The 19179-nt window shown below is 35.4% G+C and overlaps 1 protein-coding gene across 5 annotated transcripts in view; it reads left to right on the top strand.

Moving 5' to 3' along the window:
* Positions 1 to 19179, top strand: part of FSD1L (fibronectin type III and SPRY domain containing 1 like) — a 66659-nt gene that overhangs the window by 12786 nt on the left and 34694 nt on the right. For all 5 annotated transcript variants that reach the window (XM_043927219.1, XM_043927221.1, XM_043927218.1 and 2 more), the window contains exons 2-5: positions 2646 to 2741; positions 5053 to 5184; positions 7592 to 7693; positions 13789 to 13811. In XM_043927219.1, the coding sequence (XP_043783154.1) occupies positions 2646 to 2741; positions 5053 to 5184; positions 7592 to 7693; positions 13789 to 13811 (353 nt within the window). The remainder of the gene's footprint in view (positions 1 to 2645; positions 2742 to 5052; positions 5185 to 7591; positions 7694 to 13788; positions 13812 to 19179) is intronic.

The following is a 19179-nucleotide window of genomic DNA, read 5'->3' as shown; positions in this document are numbered from 1 at the left end:
GCTGGATACAGCGAGAGAGAGGAAGTCTGGTGTGAATTGAAATAGGTGAGGCAGGCAGTGGGGAGATCAGACAGGGTCTTATGGGTTATGTAAGGTTGTGTTTAAGCTCATGTTAACAGCTCATGTTAAAAGATTTCAATTTTATCCAAGGATTTAGGCAAGATGATTGATCAGGAAGAGTGATGCTTAACTTACCACTCTAGGTGCAATATAGGGAACTGATTACAGGGGAGAAAGAATGGGTCAGAGGCCAGTTAAGAAATTTTGCAAGAGTGTAAATTGAGATATAATACTGACTTGTAGTGATTACAGAGTTTTAGGGCTTCCCTGGTGGCTCAGACGGTAAAGTGTCTGCCCACAATGCAGGAGACCTGGGTTCGAGCCCTGGGTTGGAAAGCTTCCCTGGAGAAGGACATGGCTACCGAGAGTTAGTTTAGAGGTAAAATCTACTGTAGTTGATGACTGCATGTAGAGCACAAAAGAAAGACTGTAATGATGGCCGTGACATGCTCCTTTCCCTATTTGGAACCAGTCTGTTGTTCCATGTCCATTTCTAACTGTTGCTTCCTGACCTGCATACAGATTTCTTAAGAGGCAGGTCAGGTGGTCTGGTATTTGCATCTCTTTCAGAATTTTTCACAGTTTATTGTGATTCACATAGTCAAAGGCTTTGGCATAGTCAATGAAGCAGAAATAGATGTTTTTCTGGAACTCTCTTGCTTTTTCGATGATCCAGCGGATGTTGGCAATTTGATCTCTGGTTCCTCTGCCCTTTCTAAATCCAGCTTGAACATCTGCAAGTTCATGGTTCACGTATTGTTGAAGGCTGGCTTCGAGAGTTTTTAGCATTACTTTACTAGTGTGTGAGATAAGTGCAGTTGTGTTGGTAGTTTCCAAATAGGGAAAGGAGTACGTCAAGGCTGTATGTTGTCACCCTGCTTATTTAACTTATATGCAGAGTACATCATGAGAAACGCTGGGCTGGATGAGGCACAAGCTGGAATCAAGATTGACAGGAGAAATATCAATAACCTCAGATATGCAGATGACACCACCCTTATGGTGGAAAGCAAAGAAGAACTAAAGAGCCTGTTGATGAAAGTGAAAGAGGAGAGTGAAAAATTGGCTTAAAACTCAACATTCAGAAACCTAAAATCATGGCATCCGGTCCCATCACTTCGTGGCAAATCGATGGAGAAACAGTGACTGACTTTATTTTCTCGGGCTCCAAAATCACTGCAGATGGTGACTGCAGCCATGAAATTAAAAGATGCTTGCTCCTTGAAAGAAAAGTTATGACCAACCCAGACAGCATATTAAAAAGCAGAGCCATTACTTTGCCAGCAAAGATCCGTCTAGTCAAAGCTATGGTTTTTCTAGTAGTCATGTATGGATGTGAGACTTGGACTATAAAGAAAGCTGAGCACCGGTGCTTTTGAACTGTGGTGTTGGAGAAGACTCTTGAGAGTCCCTTGGACTGCAGGGAGATCGAACCAGTCCATCTTAAAGGAAATTAGTCCTGAATATTCATTGGAAGGACTCATGCCGAAGCTGAAGCTCCAATAACTTAGGCCACCTGATGTGAAGAACTGACTCATTGGAAAAGACCCTGACGCTGGGAAAGATTGAGGGCTGGAGGAGAAGGGGACAACAGAGGATGAGATGGTTGGATGGCATCACTGACTCAATGGACATGAGCTTGAGTAAAGTCTGGGAGTTGGTGATGGACAGGAAGGCTTGGCCTGCTGCATCCATGGGATCGCAAAGAGTCGGACACACTAATCGACTGAACTAACTAAATGACTAACTAATGATGGCTAGGTTTCTGTGTTTCTTTCCCTTTCACTTTTATTGACACATACGGAGTATTTCCATCATAGCAGGAAGTTTTATTGGACAACACTGAACTAGAGATATGAGAAAATTAAATAATCAAGTGTTCTATTATAATAGGAAGCATTATCAAAGTTTGAGGTATTTGCTACTAAAATTATCTGCCTTATTTATTATGGTTCTATATCATCTGTAAATATTACTGTGAATGTTGTAAATTAAAAAATTTTTTAATTGGAGGATAGTTGCAATATTATATTGGTAAATCTAATTTTAAATGCAAATTTATTATCTACTTTCATATTTCTAAGATTTAATTTTTATAAATAAAATGTGAAATTTCAGTGTCTCAACTTTTACTTCTATATCCTGATGTTGATTAGACGTTTTCATATATTTTTGCATCATTTAAGAATTTGATTTTACTCATTTGCCATGGCCTTATGACTTAATGTAACAGTCTTTATATTAAATAATGCTGGTCATCTGTAATGTGAAAGGTATGGTGGTGACTAAATAATATTGATCATCTGTAGTGTGAAAGGTATGGTGGTGAAAGGTATGGTTGTACTGTAGGGATAAGAGGTTTTAAAATAACCAGTATGAAAAATAAATAAATAAATAAAACAACCAGTATGTATGCCATCTTTTGTAATTATAGTCTTTGAACAATGAGCAGTTTTACATTGCTCTTGTTTGTTACATAATATGCTCTGATATTCAGAGTTTTTTTTTTAAGACAGTTGTTGTAATGAAGTTTATAATTCTCTTTTAATAAAATATCATAATGTTAAAATTTTTTTTTATCCTAGGAAGCTCTGCAAAGGATCATTTCAACTCTGGCAAATAAAAATGACGAAATTCAGAACTTTATTGATACACTAAACCAAACACTGAAAGGAGTTCAGGTATGAACCTGTTTAGAAAAATTTGTGGGAATATATCACAGTGAGTGACTGTTGGGTGGAATCATAAGTGTAAATATATACCATTAACTCTAGATTATAAACTAATGAAGATGAGAGCAGGGTTTTTTAATGGCAGATGAAAAAAAAAATGCTTCATTTGCTAGTCCTGGATTCTCCATAGAAAGATCACATAGTAAGGGAAGAAGAAAACTCTGGAATAGTAATTGGTAGGAATATTATAATGCTCACTTTTGTTCCTTTCCATTTCATGTTTGTATTTTCTAATTACAAGTGAGAGCAAATCGTACCTTTCCAAAAATACTGGGAAGCTAAACATTTCTTTTATGGTAAATAATAGAAGGAAAATGTAAATAGTAAGACGTCCACTTGCAGAACTAGATGAAAGTAAATCATAAAAGATAAAGTGCCCAGTGAGAAGAGAGGGGAATACTTAAGGAAATGATCCCAGGTTTAGGTGGGTAATCTATACTGTAAATAGTCAAATGTTGATTGTGAAAGGGACCTTAAGATAAGCTGGTGATGCTTTTCTGTGACTGCACCTTAATTAATTTAAGGGTCATTTCTTTGTAAGATAAACATATTAATAGAAGATTTCCAGGACCCTTGTAGACAGTGAATCCTTTCCTGTGGTTTTTGTTTGGTTCAGCCTAGTTAATTGCCATGCTCTTGGCTTGTTAAACCTATGGTCTTATGTTTTCTTTTCTCCTGAATTTGCTGTGATTGAAGTTAGTTGATTATAATCTTCACCACTTTAACTATCTTTCTCCAATAAAGTACTTTATTGGAATCCACTAATCCAGTTTCTTTAAATAAGCAAAACTAGTGGTTCTAAAACTCTTGGTCTATGGACAAGAGAATCATCATATTTGAAATCTGGAAAAAGATGCCTTAAGATAGAGCTAGCTCATACTATTTTTTCTGGTTGACAAATTATTCGGACTTTAGCATCCAGAAAAAGAAATAGAGGTGGAATTAAACTACACCCTTGTCATTGAAGATGGGAATATAAGCTGTAGTGGGCAGGAGACTCTAAGGATGTGCCAGTTGGTCCCTGAGAGGGAAGAGTAGGCCAGTTCCTTTTTACAGATGGGAGAGCTGAGGTCCAGGAATTTAAGGGGCTTGTCCAGTGTCAGACTTTTACTGAGTGGTTAGTGTGGAATTTGACTTAGTTCTTCTGCCTTCCAAACTGCACATTTCTTCCTCCAAATCATGTTCTTACTACTGTATAAAAGGTAATAAAATTATTAACACCACTTTTGTAAGCCTCTAGAGAGATCCTGTCTGGTTTTATAAACAGTATAAGCAAAAATTTGGATTGTAATATTATAGTAGATTTTATGTGTTAGTTCTGTAAACCAGTGCCAGTTTCACTTCTCTTAGTTGAATGATTCATCTATGTTGAACAATACTTTAAGATAATTTCTTCTGCCTCATATTTGTTGCAAGTATGGATATTGCTTATCTAGGGGTTTCACAGATATTTTCTTGTTTTTTCCTGAAATAGAAGCATCTTGCTTAATGAGGCAGTGAGGATCTCTGGGAGGGCGACAGTTTGAAATGCTGTGTTGGTTCTGCCACTAATAACTAGGTGTGGGGCTTTGGGCAAGTCTGTATTGTAGTTTGTAAAATTTAGAAGTCTGACTATAAATTCTACTCAGTAGATGATTTCTGAGGTTCCTTCTGGCACCAAAATTCAGTGGTTGATCCCTTTCTTTGAACCCAGTAAGGATTACTTAGTCTTTTAATTCTGCTTATCTTGTGTAACTGCAGTGTTTTAGACAACCTGAGAGGTTTAAATAAAACTTGGTGCAAAATCAGCCCCAGCCCTATATGCCCGAACTATCCCTCAGAGTTACAGAATCAAAGTCTCTGGAATATTTTATTAAAGTCTGCTTCACTGATGATTCTCATGCAAACCAAAGGTTGTAAACAACTGGCTTAGGGTCTGCTTTAGAGCCCAAACGTCAGGACAAAGTTAACAACCTTAAAACAACCTTTCTCCTTGTCCTGTGGAAACAGTCTTGTAAAAGTGAGGAGAGGGTGTGGGCTAGTTCATAAAAGGCTGCATTGCTGAAGTAGAACTATCAGTATCAGTGCAGCCAGCTTCTTGGATTGATCTGTTTTTAAATCCTTATGTCAAATATTAGAATTTTAATTATTTTATGATGTTAGGCTATGGTAGTTCATAGTATGAATTTATTCTCTTCTTTAATAAGCACTGTATCTTTTAGTTTTTTAGTGTTGAATAGCTCTTAAGTAAAATAATTTGTTTTATTCGTTTATTAAACAGGAAAATTCTTCTAACATACTTTCAGAATTAGATGAAGAATTTGACAGTTTATACTCCATATTGGATGAGGTAAAGGAAAGTATGATTAACAGTATCAAGCAGGAACAAGCACGTAAATCACAAGAGTTACAGGTGAGATCATACAATGATTTAAATATGAATAATTTTTGTCTGTTTAATGCTTGGTTTATTAAAAGCAAAAATTAGTGAGTTTTTGTGTATAGCTATACTTTTATAGAAGAGAGTGATTCTTAATTTCATATTGATTATAGATATCATTTTGTTAAAATTGTGATAAAAAACTGAAGATTTACCCTCTTAACCTTTTTTAAATACACAGTAGTATTAAGTATATTCACTTTGTTGTGTAATGGGTCTCTAGGACTTGTTCATCTTGCAGAACTGAAACTCTGTACCCACTGAACAGCTCTCCATGTGCCCCTTCACTGCTGCCTGGCAACCACCGTTGTATTGTCTGTTTTCATGACTTTGACTGCTTTTGATGTCTCATATAAGGGGAATCATACAGTATTTGTACCTTTGGTGTCTGGCTTATTTCACTCAGTATAATGTCCTCAAAGTTCATCCATTTTGTAGCATGTGCCAGGATCTCCTTCTCTTTTGACTGAATAATATTCCCTTATATATATTTACCACATTTTCTTTATCTGTGTATCTGTCTGTGGACATTTGGGCTGCCTCCATCTCTTGGCTATTGTGAGTAATGCTGCAGTATACGTGGGTATACACTGAAATTTTGATAGTGTTTGCATTGAATTTGTAGATTGCTTTGGATAATAGTATTGATCACATTAAGTCTTCCAGTACATAATCATAAGCTGTGTTTTTCCATTTATTTGTGTCTTTAATTTCTTTCAGCAATGTTTCGTAGGATTCAGTGAATAGGTCTTTTACCCCTTGGTTAAGTTTACTCCGAAGAATTTCATTCTTTTTGATAATACTATAAATGGGATTGTTTTCTTAAATTTCCTTCTTGGATTGTTCATCTACAGAAGTGCAACTGATTTTTGTGTATTGATTTTGGTTATGATATCTTTGAGAATCTGAAGCTGTGGAGGAATACAGATATTCTCTTTCTTTTACAAACAGGCTGTATACACACAATTTCCAAGGGTTAATTGAATTACCCTTTCAAGTCTGCCCGTTTTTCTTGGTTGAGATTTCTTGTTTATAGTTAGGAGGTGGGAGTTACATTACAGTTAACAACATGGGTTTGAACTGTGAGGATCCACTTGTATGCTGATACTTTTCAGTAGTAAATACTGCAGTATCACACAGCCTGTGGTTGGTTGACTCTGCGGATGCAGAACTCCTCCAGATGTGGGGGGTTGGCTCTTTCCCAGCAGGGAAGCCTGTATGTGGATTAACCTCCTTGTTATTAAAGAGCCGGCTGTACTTAAATCATTTAAGGGTAATTAGTTTAGTCATAAAGTATCCATAAATTTCAATAAGTAAGAAATGCATTCGTTTAAAAAACACGATTGGAGAAAAAAGGAAAACTCAGCATCTCCTGAAGTTTCACCCATGATTCATCTTGTGCAGATTTCTGTTCTGTCTTGAACCCAGATCCTTCTTTACAGCACGGGTTTGGAATACCTTATAAGCGTTCAGTTGCTCAATCTCCGGCCTTCCTTCCTCCCTCCCATGCTTTTTCTCTGCTATTTTAATCATATGTAGTTTATCTTTAGTGTGTATTATAAGGGAAAATGAAGTAGATTTGAATATGGAATAGATGTTAATAAATACATATTAATAAATATTCTGAAGAAGAATCTTGGATACATTTAAAAGCTTAGAGATGTGTTTCTTTGTTTAAAAGTATCACTAACAATATTTTCACATAACTTAGCTTAGTTGCAAACTACAAATGATAAAGCGAGGGAGAGAGGCCGAGAGAGGAGAGAGCTGAATGAGAAAGATTGTGTTGGGTGAAATTAACACATCACTATAAGAGAGCACATCACTGTAACAGTTACTTACTACTTTTTGTTCATGCTTGACCTTTTTTTTGAAATCTAGACGCTTGAATTTGTAACTCCTGTGTTACCCAGTTTTGGAAGCTGTAAAATAGCCTTTATAGGAGTCTGTGTTACCTGAGTAATGTGATAAATGGAGTGCTGAGATTGTGTTCAACTGAATGTACCCATAACTTGATTCATACGTTTTAGCTTAGTTAAATATCATCTAGAAATTTAGTCTCCATTATAGAGGATGTTGTCTACAGGTGAATTATGTTGATATTTTAATTTAAATCATTGATAGTCTTCTGACTCCCCTAATTGGAAGAATCTTTAAATAAATTTGAACCCCAGCTATTTATAATTGCTTTGTTTTCTTTTTAAATAATGTGTATATGTTTATCTGTATGCAATTAAGCTGTTCTGGATGGTATAAGATAATTAAAATTTATTATATATGTGACTAGTGATTACCTTCAGTACCTCTCTAAAATACATTTGTTTGATTATTGCTATTAATTTTAATGGTTTATCATTACTATTATTGTTTTTATTTTTAGAGTCAACTTAGTCAATGTAATAATGCCCTGGAGAACTCGGAAGAACTACTGGAATTTGCAACAAGATCATTAGATATAAAGGAACCTGAAGAATTTTCAAAGGTACCAAAAAACTGGCCAATGAGACTAATCCACTTAAAAAGGATAGTTCTGTTTAAAAGAAAATGACATTTCCCCATTTAACTTTGAATTCATTCAGTCTTTTCTAATACTAGAAAAGGCTTGGAATTTGTTAATAAAATGCTAGCTGTTTATGTATTCCCAAGCATATGCTTAGAAGTATGTGTTATTGGGGCCATGAACAAATTAATTGTTTATTTAAATTTTGTTTAATGCTCAATTCAGATGAATGAAGTTACTCTCTTTTCAGTTACATCCCCCCTTTACTTTAAAGGTGTACTTTAGCTGAATCATACCTTTGTTATAAACATTTTATGGCTAATGAAATAAGATTGGTATTGCTAATAACATTCTTAAAAATCTAGATTGATGTTCCTTTTACTGAGCTGATTGGGAAAACATCATCACTTAATGCATATGAGAGCACTGTGAAATTTGTTACTGTTTGTTATTAAATGTCCTACTGTTTAAGAATGCTTTATTGAAATATGAAAATGTATGTCCTTATAGGGTATATTTGATACGAAGATATAAATAGTAGAGCAAGAAGACTGCTAATGTTGTAACTTGGTGTTTGATAAGAGATTCTTAATTCTAGATTCTAAGTCTTAAGTAGTCATTTTTAAACGATTATCAATTTATCAAATCACATCTACTATTTGATATAGAATAAGTATGTAGACTACATAGAAAATTATGTGAAAGACTATGAAATTAAGTGATGTAATTAGTAAAATATGTACTGTGAATTAGTCTTAACAAGATAAGATATTTAAGTTTAATATTTTCTTGGTCTTTGTGGACTATATAGTGAACTGTTTTATTGTTAGAAAGGTGGCTTTATAATCCACTTGTGCCCACCAGTGATTTAATTTTATGATTTTTCTATGAACTTTAGGTGTAGAAAAGACTTCCTTGAGAAGATAACATTTGCTGACTTATAGCTCTACATCTTAAAAATGAAATTTTAAAATTAATTCTTTTTGACAGAATCAATCAGAGTTCTTTTGCCATAGACCAGTTAACTAATTCATTCTTGAATTTGGATGTGGGTTATAAGAAAGTTCATCATAGTACTTTGTAAGACTTATGCACAGGATTTATGAGAAAATTGTATCATACTTTAAATTATTTTAAAAGTATATATACATTACCTATTCAGAGGGCATTTACATGATAACCTCAAATATCTGGAACATGGCCAAAATCATGCAGAAAGCAAAAGATGTTTGAGTCAGCAGAAGCAATGTCATACAGTTCATGAGCGAGACTTGATATCTTCTAATTGTGATAGTTTCTCAGAATCTGTTGATTACTAGTATGTACATGGTACTACTGAGTTTTTAGGGTTTTTTCCCCTTTTTGTTTCCTAGTTGTCAACAGATTCCCCTTCTAGTGGACTAGGGCAGCTGTTAATGATAGGCATAATCATAGCAGCAAAAATTAACGGCTGAGCGCCTGAGAGGAAAAAGCCAGGAGAACTATAAAATGTGGACATGGTACTCAAAAATAGCTGGAATCCAGTTGAATTTAAGTAGGACCTAATGCTTAGAAACACTAATAACAGTTTGTTTCTCTCAAGTTTCTCTTTCCATTGACATTTTCAGAGTCCTTCTTTCCTCTTCCTCTCAAAAGATGCTGTTCTCTCTTGCCCTCTCCTTTGTTCTTTCCAGCTTTGTTAAAACTTGTTTCCAGTTTATTGTAAATTGGAAAGGTTCTGATAAACTAAATCACCTTGTGGTCTAAATACATTTTCTTCATGTGCTGCTTTTCTTACTCTTTTGGTCTTGTCTTCCAGCATTTTGCAGTACTGCCCAATAGCCTGAATCCTTTGAAGATGTGGTGAAATGAATTATTGTCAGTGTTTCCTTGTCAGAAATCTGAATTTATTGTTCAAGAAAAATGCTTAACTGAGAGTTGCTTGCAATTATTTTCTTAGTATCCAAATAGTATCCAGATAATTGTTTGTTCCAAGTCAAAAACTAAATTCACTTTCCTGCCAACTGCATGGACTCATACTTGCCTCAGATTCCTAATTGCTGACAGGATAGGGAAAGATGACTTGGAAGATTAATTAATGGACTAGCAGTATGTTGTTAGATATTTGGAAACAATTCTTTTAAGGTATATTGTTTGTGAATATCTCATATTAAAGTGATTGCTGTGCTGAGTCACTCAGTCATGTCCAACTCTTAGAGACCCCATGGATTGTAGCCCACCAGGCTCCTCTGTCCATAGGGATTCTCCAGGTAAGAATATTGGAGTGCGTTGCCATGCCCTCCTCCAGGAGATCTTCCCAACCCAGAGATCGAACCCAGGTCTCCTTCAGGCAGATTCTTTACTATCAGAGCCAATAGGGAAGCCCAAGAATACTGGAGTGGGTAGCCTATCCCTTCTCCAGGGGATCTTCCTGACTCAGGAATCGAACCAGCGTCTGCTGCCTTGCAGGCGGATTCTCTATCAGCTGAGCTACCAAATAAGATTTATGAGACAAAAAGTATTATAGGCTGAAATCCAGGCCATGATTCTTTTTAGATTTCTTGTCTTCAAAAAGAGTACTTTAAATACTAATATTTAAGTGATCATGTTGCAGTACACCAGTATGAGAATTGAATACAAAACTGCTATTTACCAGCATTAGATAATCTGAAAGTGAACAAGTGCAAAGCTAGCACAAATGAAAAAGGATTTTAGAACAAATTTTCACTAATTTTTTTAGTTGTTGGAAGTTTGGCTGATAGTAAATATATGCAAAAAGCTTATCAGCAGTTGAGTTCTGGATGAACAAGTAGCCAAAGCCCCATCAGACTTAGTTTTTCTGCTGATAACTGGCCTGTGGAACACTGCATCGATCCCTTAGCAAAATTAGTATTCCTACCAACTCCTGCTCTCCCATGAATTTAGAACTTGAATTCTACCTATGAAAAGAACTGAGTTTGTGGGACAATTTCCAAGTCAGTATAACTCACCAACCATTTCGTCACAATTTTGCCACACATAACTCAGTTGTCAGATGAGGAGGGAGGAAATGATTACCTGCCCACAAACGCCTACAATGGAGAGAAAAGTACAGAATAAGGTGAAAGGGAAATAGTCTTCTGGATTTGATCACAGGTGAAAGGGGAGAAAGGATTTTGTGTATTTCCCAGTTTTTACTTACAGTAACTCACCTTTTGAATATTGTTCAGCAGGTGTCAGTCTCTGACCACTGGGAGGAACAAATAACGAGAATGGTGGAAGCTCACTCAGTATTTTCAAGGGAGCGGAATTAGTATTGGCAGAAGCTCCTTCTGTGAGCTGCAGTCAGGAATTCCGGGAAAGAGGACCATCAACAAAAGCATGAAGGGCACACGGGTTCAATCCCTGGTTGGTGAATTAAGATCCTGCAAGCTGCTCAGTGTGCCCCTCTCCCCCCAGAAAAGGCACGAAAGTTTGTTATGAAGGCAGTTTAAAAACAATTCTAAATGTTTAAGAATAGGGACTTCCCTGGCATTCCAGGGATGCCATTGTAAGATGCCATGTTCTCAGTGCAGGCGGCACAGTTTCAACCTCTGGTTGGGGAACTAAGATTTTGCATGCCACATGGCATGGCCAAAAAAAAAACCACCCTAATACCTAAAAAAATCCACAAAAATATTTGTTAAGAACTATGCCTTTTCACCTTTACTTACGTGTGTTTCATAGAAGTGTGGTCTCCTGTTATATGTATGTATCTAATCATAGAGTATAGATGCATGCAGTATGAGATGCAAAATTTATTTCAAGGTATTTACTAGGGTTTTGTGAAGTCTTTTAAACAATTATGTTTTTTTAAAAATAGTGCTCTTTATAAATAGATAAATATATGTATAAAAAATATAAAACTTCTGATGTTTGGAATCCAGGGGGATCTTCCCAACCCAGGGACTGAACCCAAGTCTCCCACATTGCAGGTTGATTCTTTATCAGCTGAGCCACCAGGGAAGCCCAAAAATTTGTATAGAAAATATAAAACTTCTGATGTTTGGAATCAACCATTATGCAGTTTTTTTTTTTTTAATCTGATTTTTTTTGTCTAAGGGACAATAGCACTTTGAAACTCTTATTTACTCTCTGACTGAGCTCCCTTCATTTCCCATATTATTATTTCTTAATATGGTATTTTGGGGTGAAGGTAGAAGTCTCAATCATATAATGTAAAAAATATTAAATATTTGCCCCCTAGTCATTTTCAGATTCTCTCAAGAAAACCTTACAACATTATCTGCCCCAAATCTAATAGGAAAATCTGAAGTATGAAACAGTGTGAATGTATAGACAAAACTTGAAAAGTTTCCTCAGTGTTGTATGGCATTTACATTTTTACTGGGAATTCTATTGGGCTTTACTGCAAATCAAAATAAAGATAAATCTCTGGAAAATGTGAAATTGACATCTAGCCTTTGCTGCATTCAATATTAGTATATTTTTCTTGTGGCAGTTATGGTTCATAAACAGATATGTTTTTATTTTTTGTTGCTGTTTATCAATGCTCTGATTTTAACTAACTTTCCCCTTGCTGCCTCTTTCCAATTCAGCCTCTATTTCAGAGAATTAATTAGATTGTTAAAATGTTTGTGTGCCTAGTTGCTAAGTTGTGTCTGACTCTTTGCGACCCCATGACTATAGCTGGCCGGTCTCTGTCTATGGGATTCTCCAGGCAAGGATACTGGAGTGAGTTGCCATTTTCTCCTTCAGGGGATCTTCTTGACCCAGGGGTTGAATCCATGTCTCCTGCATTGGCAGGTGGGTTCTTTACCACTGAGCCGCCAGGGAAGCCTGATTAGTATACAGTGTCATGGAATTGATTATGGTAGTGCTGGAACTGTGTGATGTACTCATCTTCTAAATTTCAGTTCTGTTCCTTTTGTTTCTGACGTTGTAAAATTATCTAAAATATTCCCAGGTGGTGCAGTGGTAAAGCAGTAGACAGGTATGCAGACCAGAATATTTTAGATTAGGTGTAAAAATGACCAGTACCAAGTAAGAACAATATTAGAACTGAAGAAAAGAGACAGAGAAGCATTGCTGTATACATCTAATTAATGTTCAATTAAATCGACTAATTGTTAACTATTACCATGTGCCAAGCTTTATGCTGGACACTGGGCATAGAGTGTCAGGCATAACAGCCATCTTCTTTTTTTTTTTTTTTTTTAACAGCCATCTTCTACATCAGATGTGTTGTTAATTATGCTTCTCAGTGTAGGGGAAAAAACTTTTGTTGGATCTATTATATGGTGTGTAGATTTAAAGGGGATAGCAGTGCCTGTATTTTTCATCATTTTTCTTAGATGTACAGTTCCAAATGATAGCTGTTCCCTCTTCCTAAATTTGTGCTAGAACTCTCAAAAAAAGAAAAAAAGATAGCTTAAAGTAGTATAGGTTTAAGTTGGCAGCTTTTATGAAGTCATCTGAGGGAAAGACCCATTGCTGCAAGTGTTTCTTTGGTTTCTCCTTGTCTGAATTTTTGCCATTACAGCTTCATTGTTTGGGGTAAAGGGTTGTGGAACTGCAGCCTAGTTTTATATGTTAGCAGGCAAGCTCTAAGAATACAAAGTCCTTGCCCATGTGGAGGCAAATAGAGAAAACTTGGAACAACCATTATGAAGTGGTGAAAGAGATTTCTGAAGAAAATTTGGAGAGCAGATTTGAAATATATAAGAAAACCATCAGAATGCATAGAAATGTGTGCCCCATGAAGGAGATTGAGTGTTCTAGTTGAAGAGTATCAGACTGAATGAAAGTGGAGGTGTGTGTTGATAATCTTAAGGTAAGAAAAAAAATTTACAGTCATCTGAAATTAGTTTGAAGTGTTTAATTTCCCTCCTTATTTTAAGGTGATATATATTTTTATGGGGACCGGATTTTCTATAGTTCTAACATCATATTATGCAAGCTGACATGAACTGTACAAATTATAGGAAATCTGTTTTGGTGAAAATGAACTAATCTGTTCCAGGGATTTTATCCTAACTTTTCTTGCATGTCACTGCCAATGAGACTTTGCATGAAAAGCACTAACTGCCTTCTTTCTCTTCTCCCTGATTTGCTCCAAGGCTGCCAGACAGATCAAGGATAGGTATGATATAAAACCTACATTTTTTTAAAGTAGCAACATCGAAGTCAGAAATGAAATTCAGTTTCTTATTAGAATCTCGTTAGTTAAAAATAACTAATGGCCAAGTACAGAAAAAAAGAAAAAGCATCTTCTGCCTATATTCTAGAATAAATAACATACCAGCAAGACTTTTTAAAAATATAGTTTTGGACAATTATGTGCTTTCAGAAGAATTTCATTTCTGATATAATGTAGTTTTAGTACAGTCCTTAATTAGCTATGCTAGTAGATGGGAAACCATTTTGAATAATGTAAAAAAATATTCCTGGAATGCATATTTTGTTGTTAAATTTTATAAGCATGTCTTATTTTATGAAAAGTTACAGCATTATATTGTTCCTCAAGAGCTAAAGCACTCCTACTTCACTGCTCTCCTGTTTAATATCTTTGTCTTCTTATTCCATCCTGCTCCTGGTGCCATCTCTTTCTATTTCTGATGCCACTGCTGTCTAGTTGGTGGGAAGAGAAAAAGAAAATGATGACAGACTTTGGCTTAAAGGTCTCTACCATTCATAGGGCCAGGATTAGGAAAGGTAATTTAGTACTTGTAAGAATAACTAGAGGGCTAAAGGAGCTGTTGGCAGTTTTGGATTGGGTTATCACCGAAGGGATGGTTTTGATCTGCCTGGCTAGTCACTGAGCATTGACTATAGTGAGATTGTCACTTTTAAGCTTTCTTCATTTGAGGATTATGAAATTCTCTGAAAGGCATAGCTCTTCAAAGCACCACTCTGAGTCCTAGGTGAAATTATTCATCAGATATGTCACAAAATTATTATTTATATATTGTGTGAAAACCAATGTTGCTGTTGTTAATCTTGGCTGAAGACTTGTGTTTTTCTCGTGGCCTTTTATTTGACTGGAGGCAAGATTCACTTTGACTTTCATAGCATTCTTAGCACAAATAATTCTTCTATTTTTTGTATGTTTTATTTCATTTTTAAATTAATTTTTATCGAAGTTTAGTTGACTTAACAATGTTTTGTTCTGCTATATAGCAAAGTGGATCAGTTATATATGTACATATGTCTATTGTTTTTTTAGATTCTTTTCCCAAATAGGTCATTACAGAGTATTGAGTAGAGTTTCCTGTGCTATACAGTATTTTTTGTATATTTTATATCAGAGTATAGAGACATGGGTTATTCTTATAAATCCTGATTATGAGATTATGAGAGTTTAAGGTGAAAAGTATTGGCTGTATGAGGAATGGATGGTAGGTAGTTCAGTTTTTTGGGTGAGGTTTGGGTTGTGTCTGCTCGACTTTGCTATAAGTAATTCATCTTCTACTGTGGCTAGATTATTCCTTCATTTCGCCACCTCCTCCATTAAATTCTCCTCTGGTCCCTGATTTTCTAGATTAGAAGTCACTTCCTAATCAGATTTTAGGCTGCCTAAAGACTTTTGAGAAAAACCTTGCAAAATCTTCTCTCGTTCCTGTCCTGGGAATCCATATCGTTCTGTGCCTCCCAGAGTCTGCGCTTACCCCTGACTTTGTCTTTATCCTGATTTGTCAGAATTTAATTTTATGATCAGTGTTCATGGCTGAATATTCTTCAGTGAGTCTAGATTTCTCTGCCCAAAACCAACCTCTTGGATTCATTTCATCAATACCCAGAGTATCCAGGTGATCTCAAAGGAGTCAGAGTTCCTTTTTTTCTGCCAGAGCAAGCTCCATCTTTTTGTTCTTGTTGTTGATGTTGTTTTTCAAAGTATATGTTTTTTTCTTTCCTACCTGCAAAGTTTGTACTTCCTGTGTAAGGAACATTTCTGATTCTTGGCTTAATTTTTTTAAATTAGGCTTTTTAGCTTCATAATGTTCAGGTTTCTCTGATACAGTTTTTATGTGCTTTTCCAGGAAGCAAGCTTCTAGAATTCAATATTGGTATTTTTAGTACAAAAATAAACATATAGTCATAATAAAATAATTATTTTCATTAAGGGAAGAAAGAATTACTTCCTTAGAGCAGAAGTGGTATTTAAGGAATGTGTAACATAGCTGAGCAGGCAATCAAAAAATAAAGTATCTATGAGAAGTCAGTACTTACTTTCTGTGATAGATATTATACGGAAGAAATGGCAGGAGTGACAGGAAAACCTAAAGAAATGATGAGAAGATAATACATAGATTTTTAGAACTTTACAAATCACTAGTATAGGCTTCCAAGTGCTTAGTCAAGTTGGAAGATGATTAATTGAGGTTACTGTGAAGAGTTACTAGTTCTTGAAAGAAAGGGATCATGAAAGAGAGAGTCAAGTTAATGTAGTAGGTAGTTTGAAAAAATTGTGTTCATTCTTACTATCTTGCAGTTTTCTCTTGGCAAAAATAAAACTAGGAAGAAGAGATCTTTGTATTCAGCTTGTACTATTAAAAATGAACCAAGAAAGGCCAGGTGAATTAAAAATCCCTAACCACACGAATCTTGTAATGTAGAGAATTATATTTGGATTTTAGGTAGTGCGTTTGGGCTTTGAAGCATAATTGTCTAAATATACTCAGTTTAAAAATAGGTTCAAAAAAATGAATAAAAATAAAAATAAGTTCAGTCTTTTGGAAAATTATTGCATAGCTATACATCTCACTTTATTTGTGGAGACTGAAATTTTCATTGTCTCGAAAATAACTTGTTTTTAGGCTTTGATAAGCTTTTTTAATGTGTTTTAAGAGAGTATTTTTTCCCTTTGAGGCCATAGTGATTTTATGGCCCAGATCTATCCTGAAAGGTGTACATGCTTTTATTTGTTGTTTTGTTTTTGATACTTTTTAAATTAAAGTATAGTTGATTTACAGTGTTGTGCTAATTTCTGTTGTACAGCACAGTAATTCAGTTATACATATATACATTTAAAAATATTATTTTCCGTTATGATTTATTACAGGAGAGACCATCATGATTAAATCAAGTTTTATAGATAAAGTTTCAGGTTTAAATTCCTTAAAATACTCTCACATATTTTTCTCAACAGTTTTCAACAAACTTTTAAATTCCCATGTTAGAAGCAACCAAGTTCACACCCGTTCATTGATTCAGTGGGTATTTACTAAGTACCTGTCTGAATATAGCTCTTTAAGAAATCTTTAAATCTGTGATGGGAGGTGGAAGGGAGGTTGGAGAGGAAGGGGGACATATACATATGTGTGGCTGATTCATGTTGATCTGTGGCAAAAACTAACACAATATTCTAACAAAGCAATTACCCTTCAACTAAAACTAAACTTAAAAAAAAAGAAGTCTTTAATTTAAAAGATACTTGGAGCTGGAAAGAACATACAGCCTTTGTTCCTAACTTCTTATTGATATAATCTGAAGTTGTATATTGAGAACCAAGATCTTAAAGTAATAATGTGTGAAATACTCAGCATTATACTTGGCATTCAGTTAAGTGTGAGTTCCTATCTCCATAAATTGTTTTTCAATATAGTACAACCTTCTTATTTTTTTAGAAAAAAGTTGAAGTGTAATTGTTTATAATGTGTTAGTTTCTGCTGACCAGCACAGTGACTCAGTTGCACATATATACATTCTTTTTTATATTCTTTTCCATTATGGCTTATCACAGGATGTTGAATATAGTTCCTGTGCTTTACAGTGGGACCTTGTTGTTTATCCATTCTCTCTCTATATATAGTTTGCATCTTGTTCTTGCTAAGTTATACCCAACTCTTGACAATCCCATGGACGGCAGCATGCCAGACTCCTCTGTCTTCCACATCTCCCAAAGTTTGCTCAAATTCATGTGCAAGTTTGCATCTGCTAACTCCAAATTCCCACTCTGTCCCTCCCCAACTTCCCCTTCCCCCTTGCCAACCCCAAGTCTGTCTCTCTCTGTCTGTGTGTCACTTTTTGTTTTGTAGATAAGTTCATTTGTGTCTTTTTTTAAGTGCTACATATAGGTGATATCATATGGTATTTGTCTTTTTCTTTCTGACTTCACTAAGCATAGTCTCTGGTTCATTCATGTTGCTGCAAACAGCATTATTTCATTCTTTTTTATGGCTGCGTATTATTCCGTGGTGTATATGAACCACATCTTCTTTTTCCATTCATCTGTCTATGGACTTTTAGGTTGTCTCTGTAACTTGGCTATTGTGAATAGTGCTGTTATGAACATGCGGTATGTGTGTCTTTCTGAATTATAGTTTGTCCAGATACATGCCCGGGAATGAGATTGCTGGATTATATGGGAACTCTGTTCTTAGTTTTCTGAGGAATTTCTGTACTGTCTTCCGTAGTGGCTGCACCAGTTTGCATGCCCACCAGCAGTGTAGGCTGGCTCTCCTTTCTCCACACCCTCTGCAGCATTTGTTATTTGTAGACTTTTTTAATGATGGCTCTTCCATTGTGACGTGTGGTGCCTCACTGTAGTTTTGATTTACATTTCTCTAATGATTAGTGATCTTTTCATAGCACTTTCTTCTTGATAAATAGATCAACTATTGTTCACTCCTTGTTACTACTAAAGTGATTACTTTCCTAGTTTCCTAATAAAGTAACTGAATACAGCATGTTTAATACCTTTCATACCATTGATCTTCAGGGTAGTTTGGTAGATCTGAATGACCAGGCCTGGTATTCCTTTTGTTCCTGTAACTCTGTTTTCTTCCTCTCCCAGATTCTGTTCTAGGAGGACAGTGGTCATGAATAGTATTTTGGTGTCATTCTTTGACCAAAGATAGTAAGGGTAATTACTTTGTGATATATGTAGGTATCTGCTATAATATGAAAAATTGAAGTTTGAGACAAAATAACAATAGAGTATGGGAACTTCTTTTAATCTCCAGTTTTGATTGACAGAATGATTTCCCCTTACTTTAGGTAAAATGAGGTCTGGTATGGCTTCTTTCTTTTTTGTTTTGTATACTACATTCATCTAAAATATATTGATTGAGTTCCTACTGTTTCCATGGCATATGGTTTCACAGGGCTGTTTCTTCTTGTCTCCTTGCGTTCAGCTGATGTTAATACATCAGAGTGATAGCTTCTAGCATAGTATTCAGAATTGTGATTTCACTTCTCTCCTTCCTCATCCAAAGCCTTTCTTTAGCACCTACAAAACAATACAGTATTTGGCCAGTGTACTTTACTTTTATTTAAGGACACGTGGGATAGCTGTGATGACTAGGCAGAATGGTTGATTCAGGGTGTATTTACAGTTCATTATTTGGCATATGAAAAGGAGTGAGGCTGGCATCAGGAAGTCAGATTGAGTTTACAGAGATTCAGATGACTGTTGAGTCTGTTAAAGATTATTTGTCTTGGATATTTGTTTCTTGAGTCTTTTGTGTTTTTATGAAGTTTTATAAAACTGGCTGGAGGAAAGTTCTTTA

Source organism: Cervus elaphus, chromosome 16 (genome assembly GCF_910594005.1).
Source record: "Cervus elaphus chromosome 16, mCerEla1.1, whole genome shotgun sequence".
Taxonomy (NCBI): domain Eukaryota; kingdom Metazoa; phylum Chordata; class Mammalia; order Artiodactyla; family Cervidae; genus Cervus; species Cervus elaphus.
This window is presented reverse-complemented; position numbering and strand designations above follow the sequence as displayed.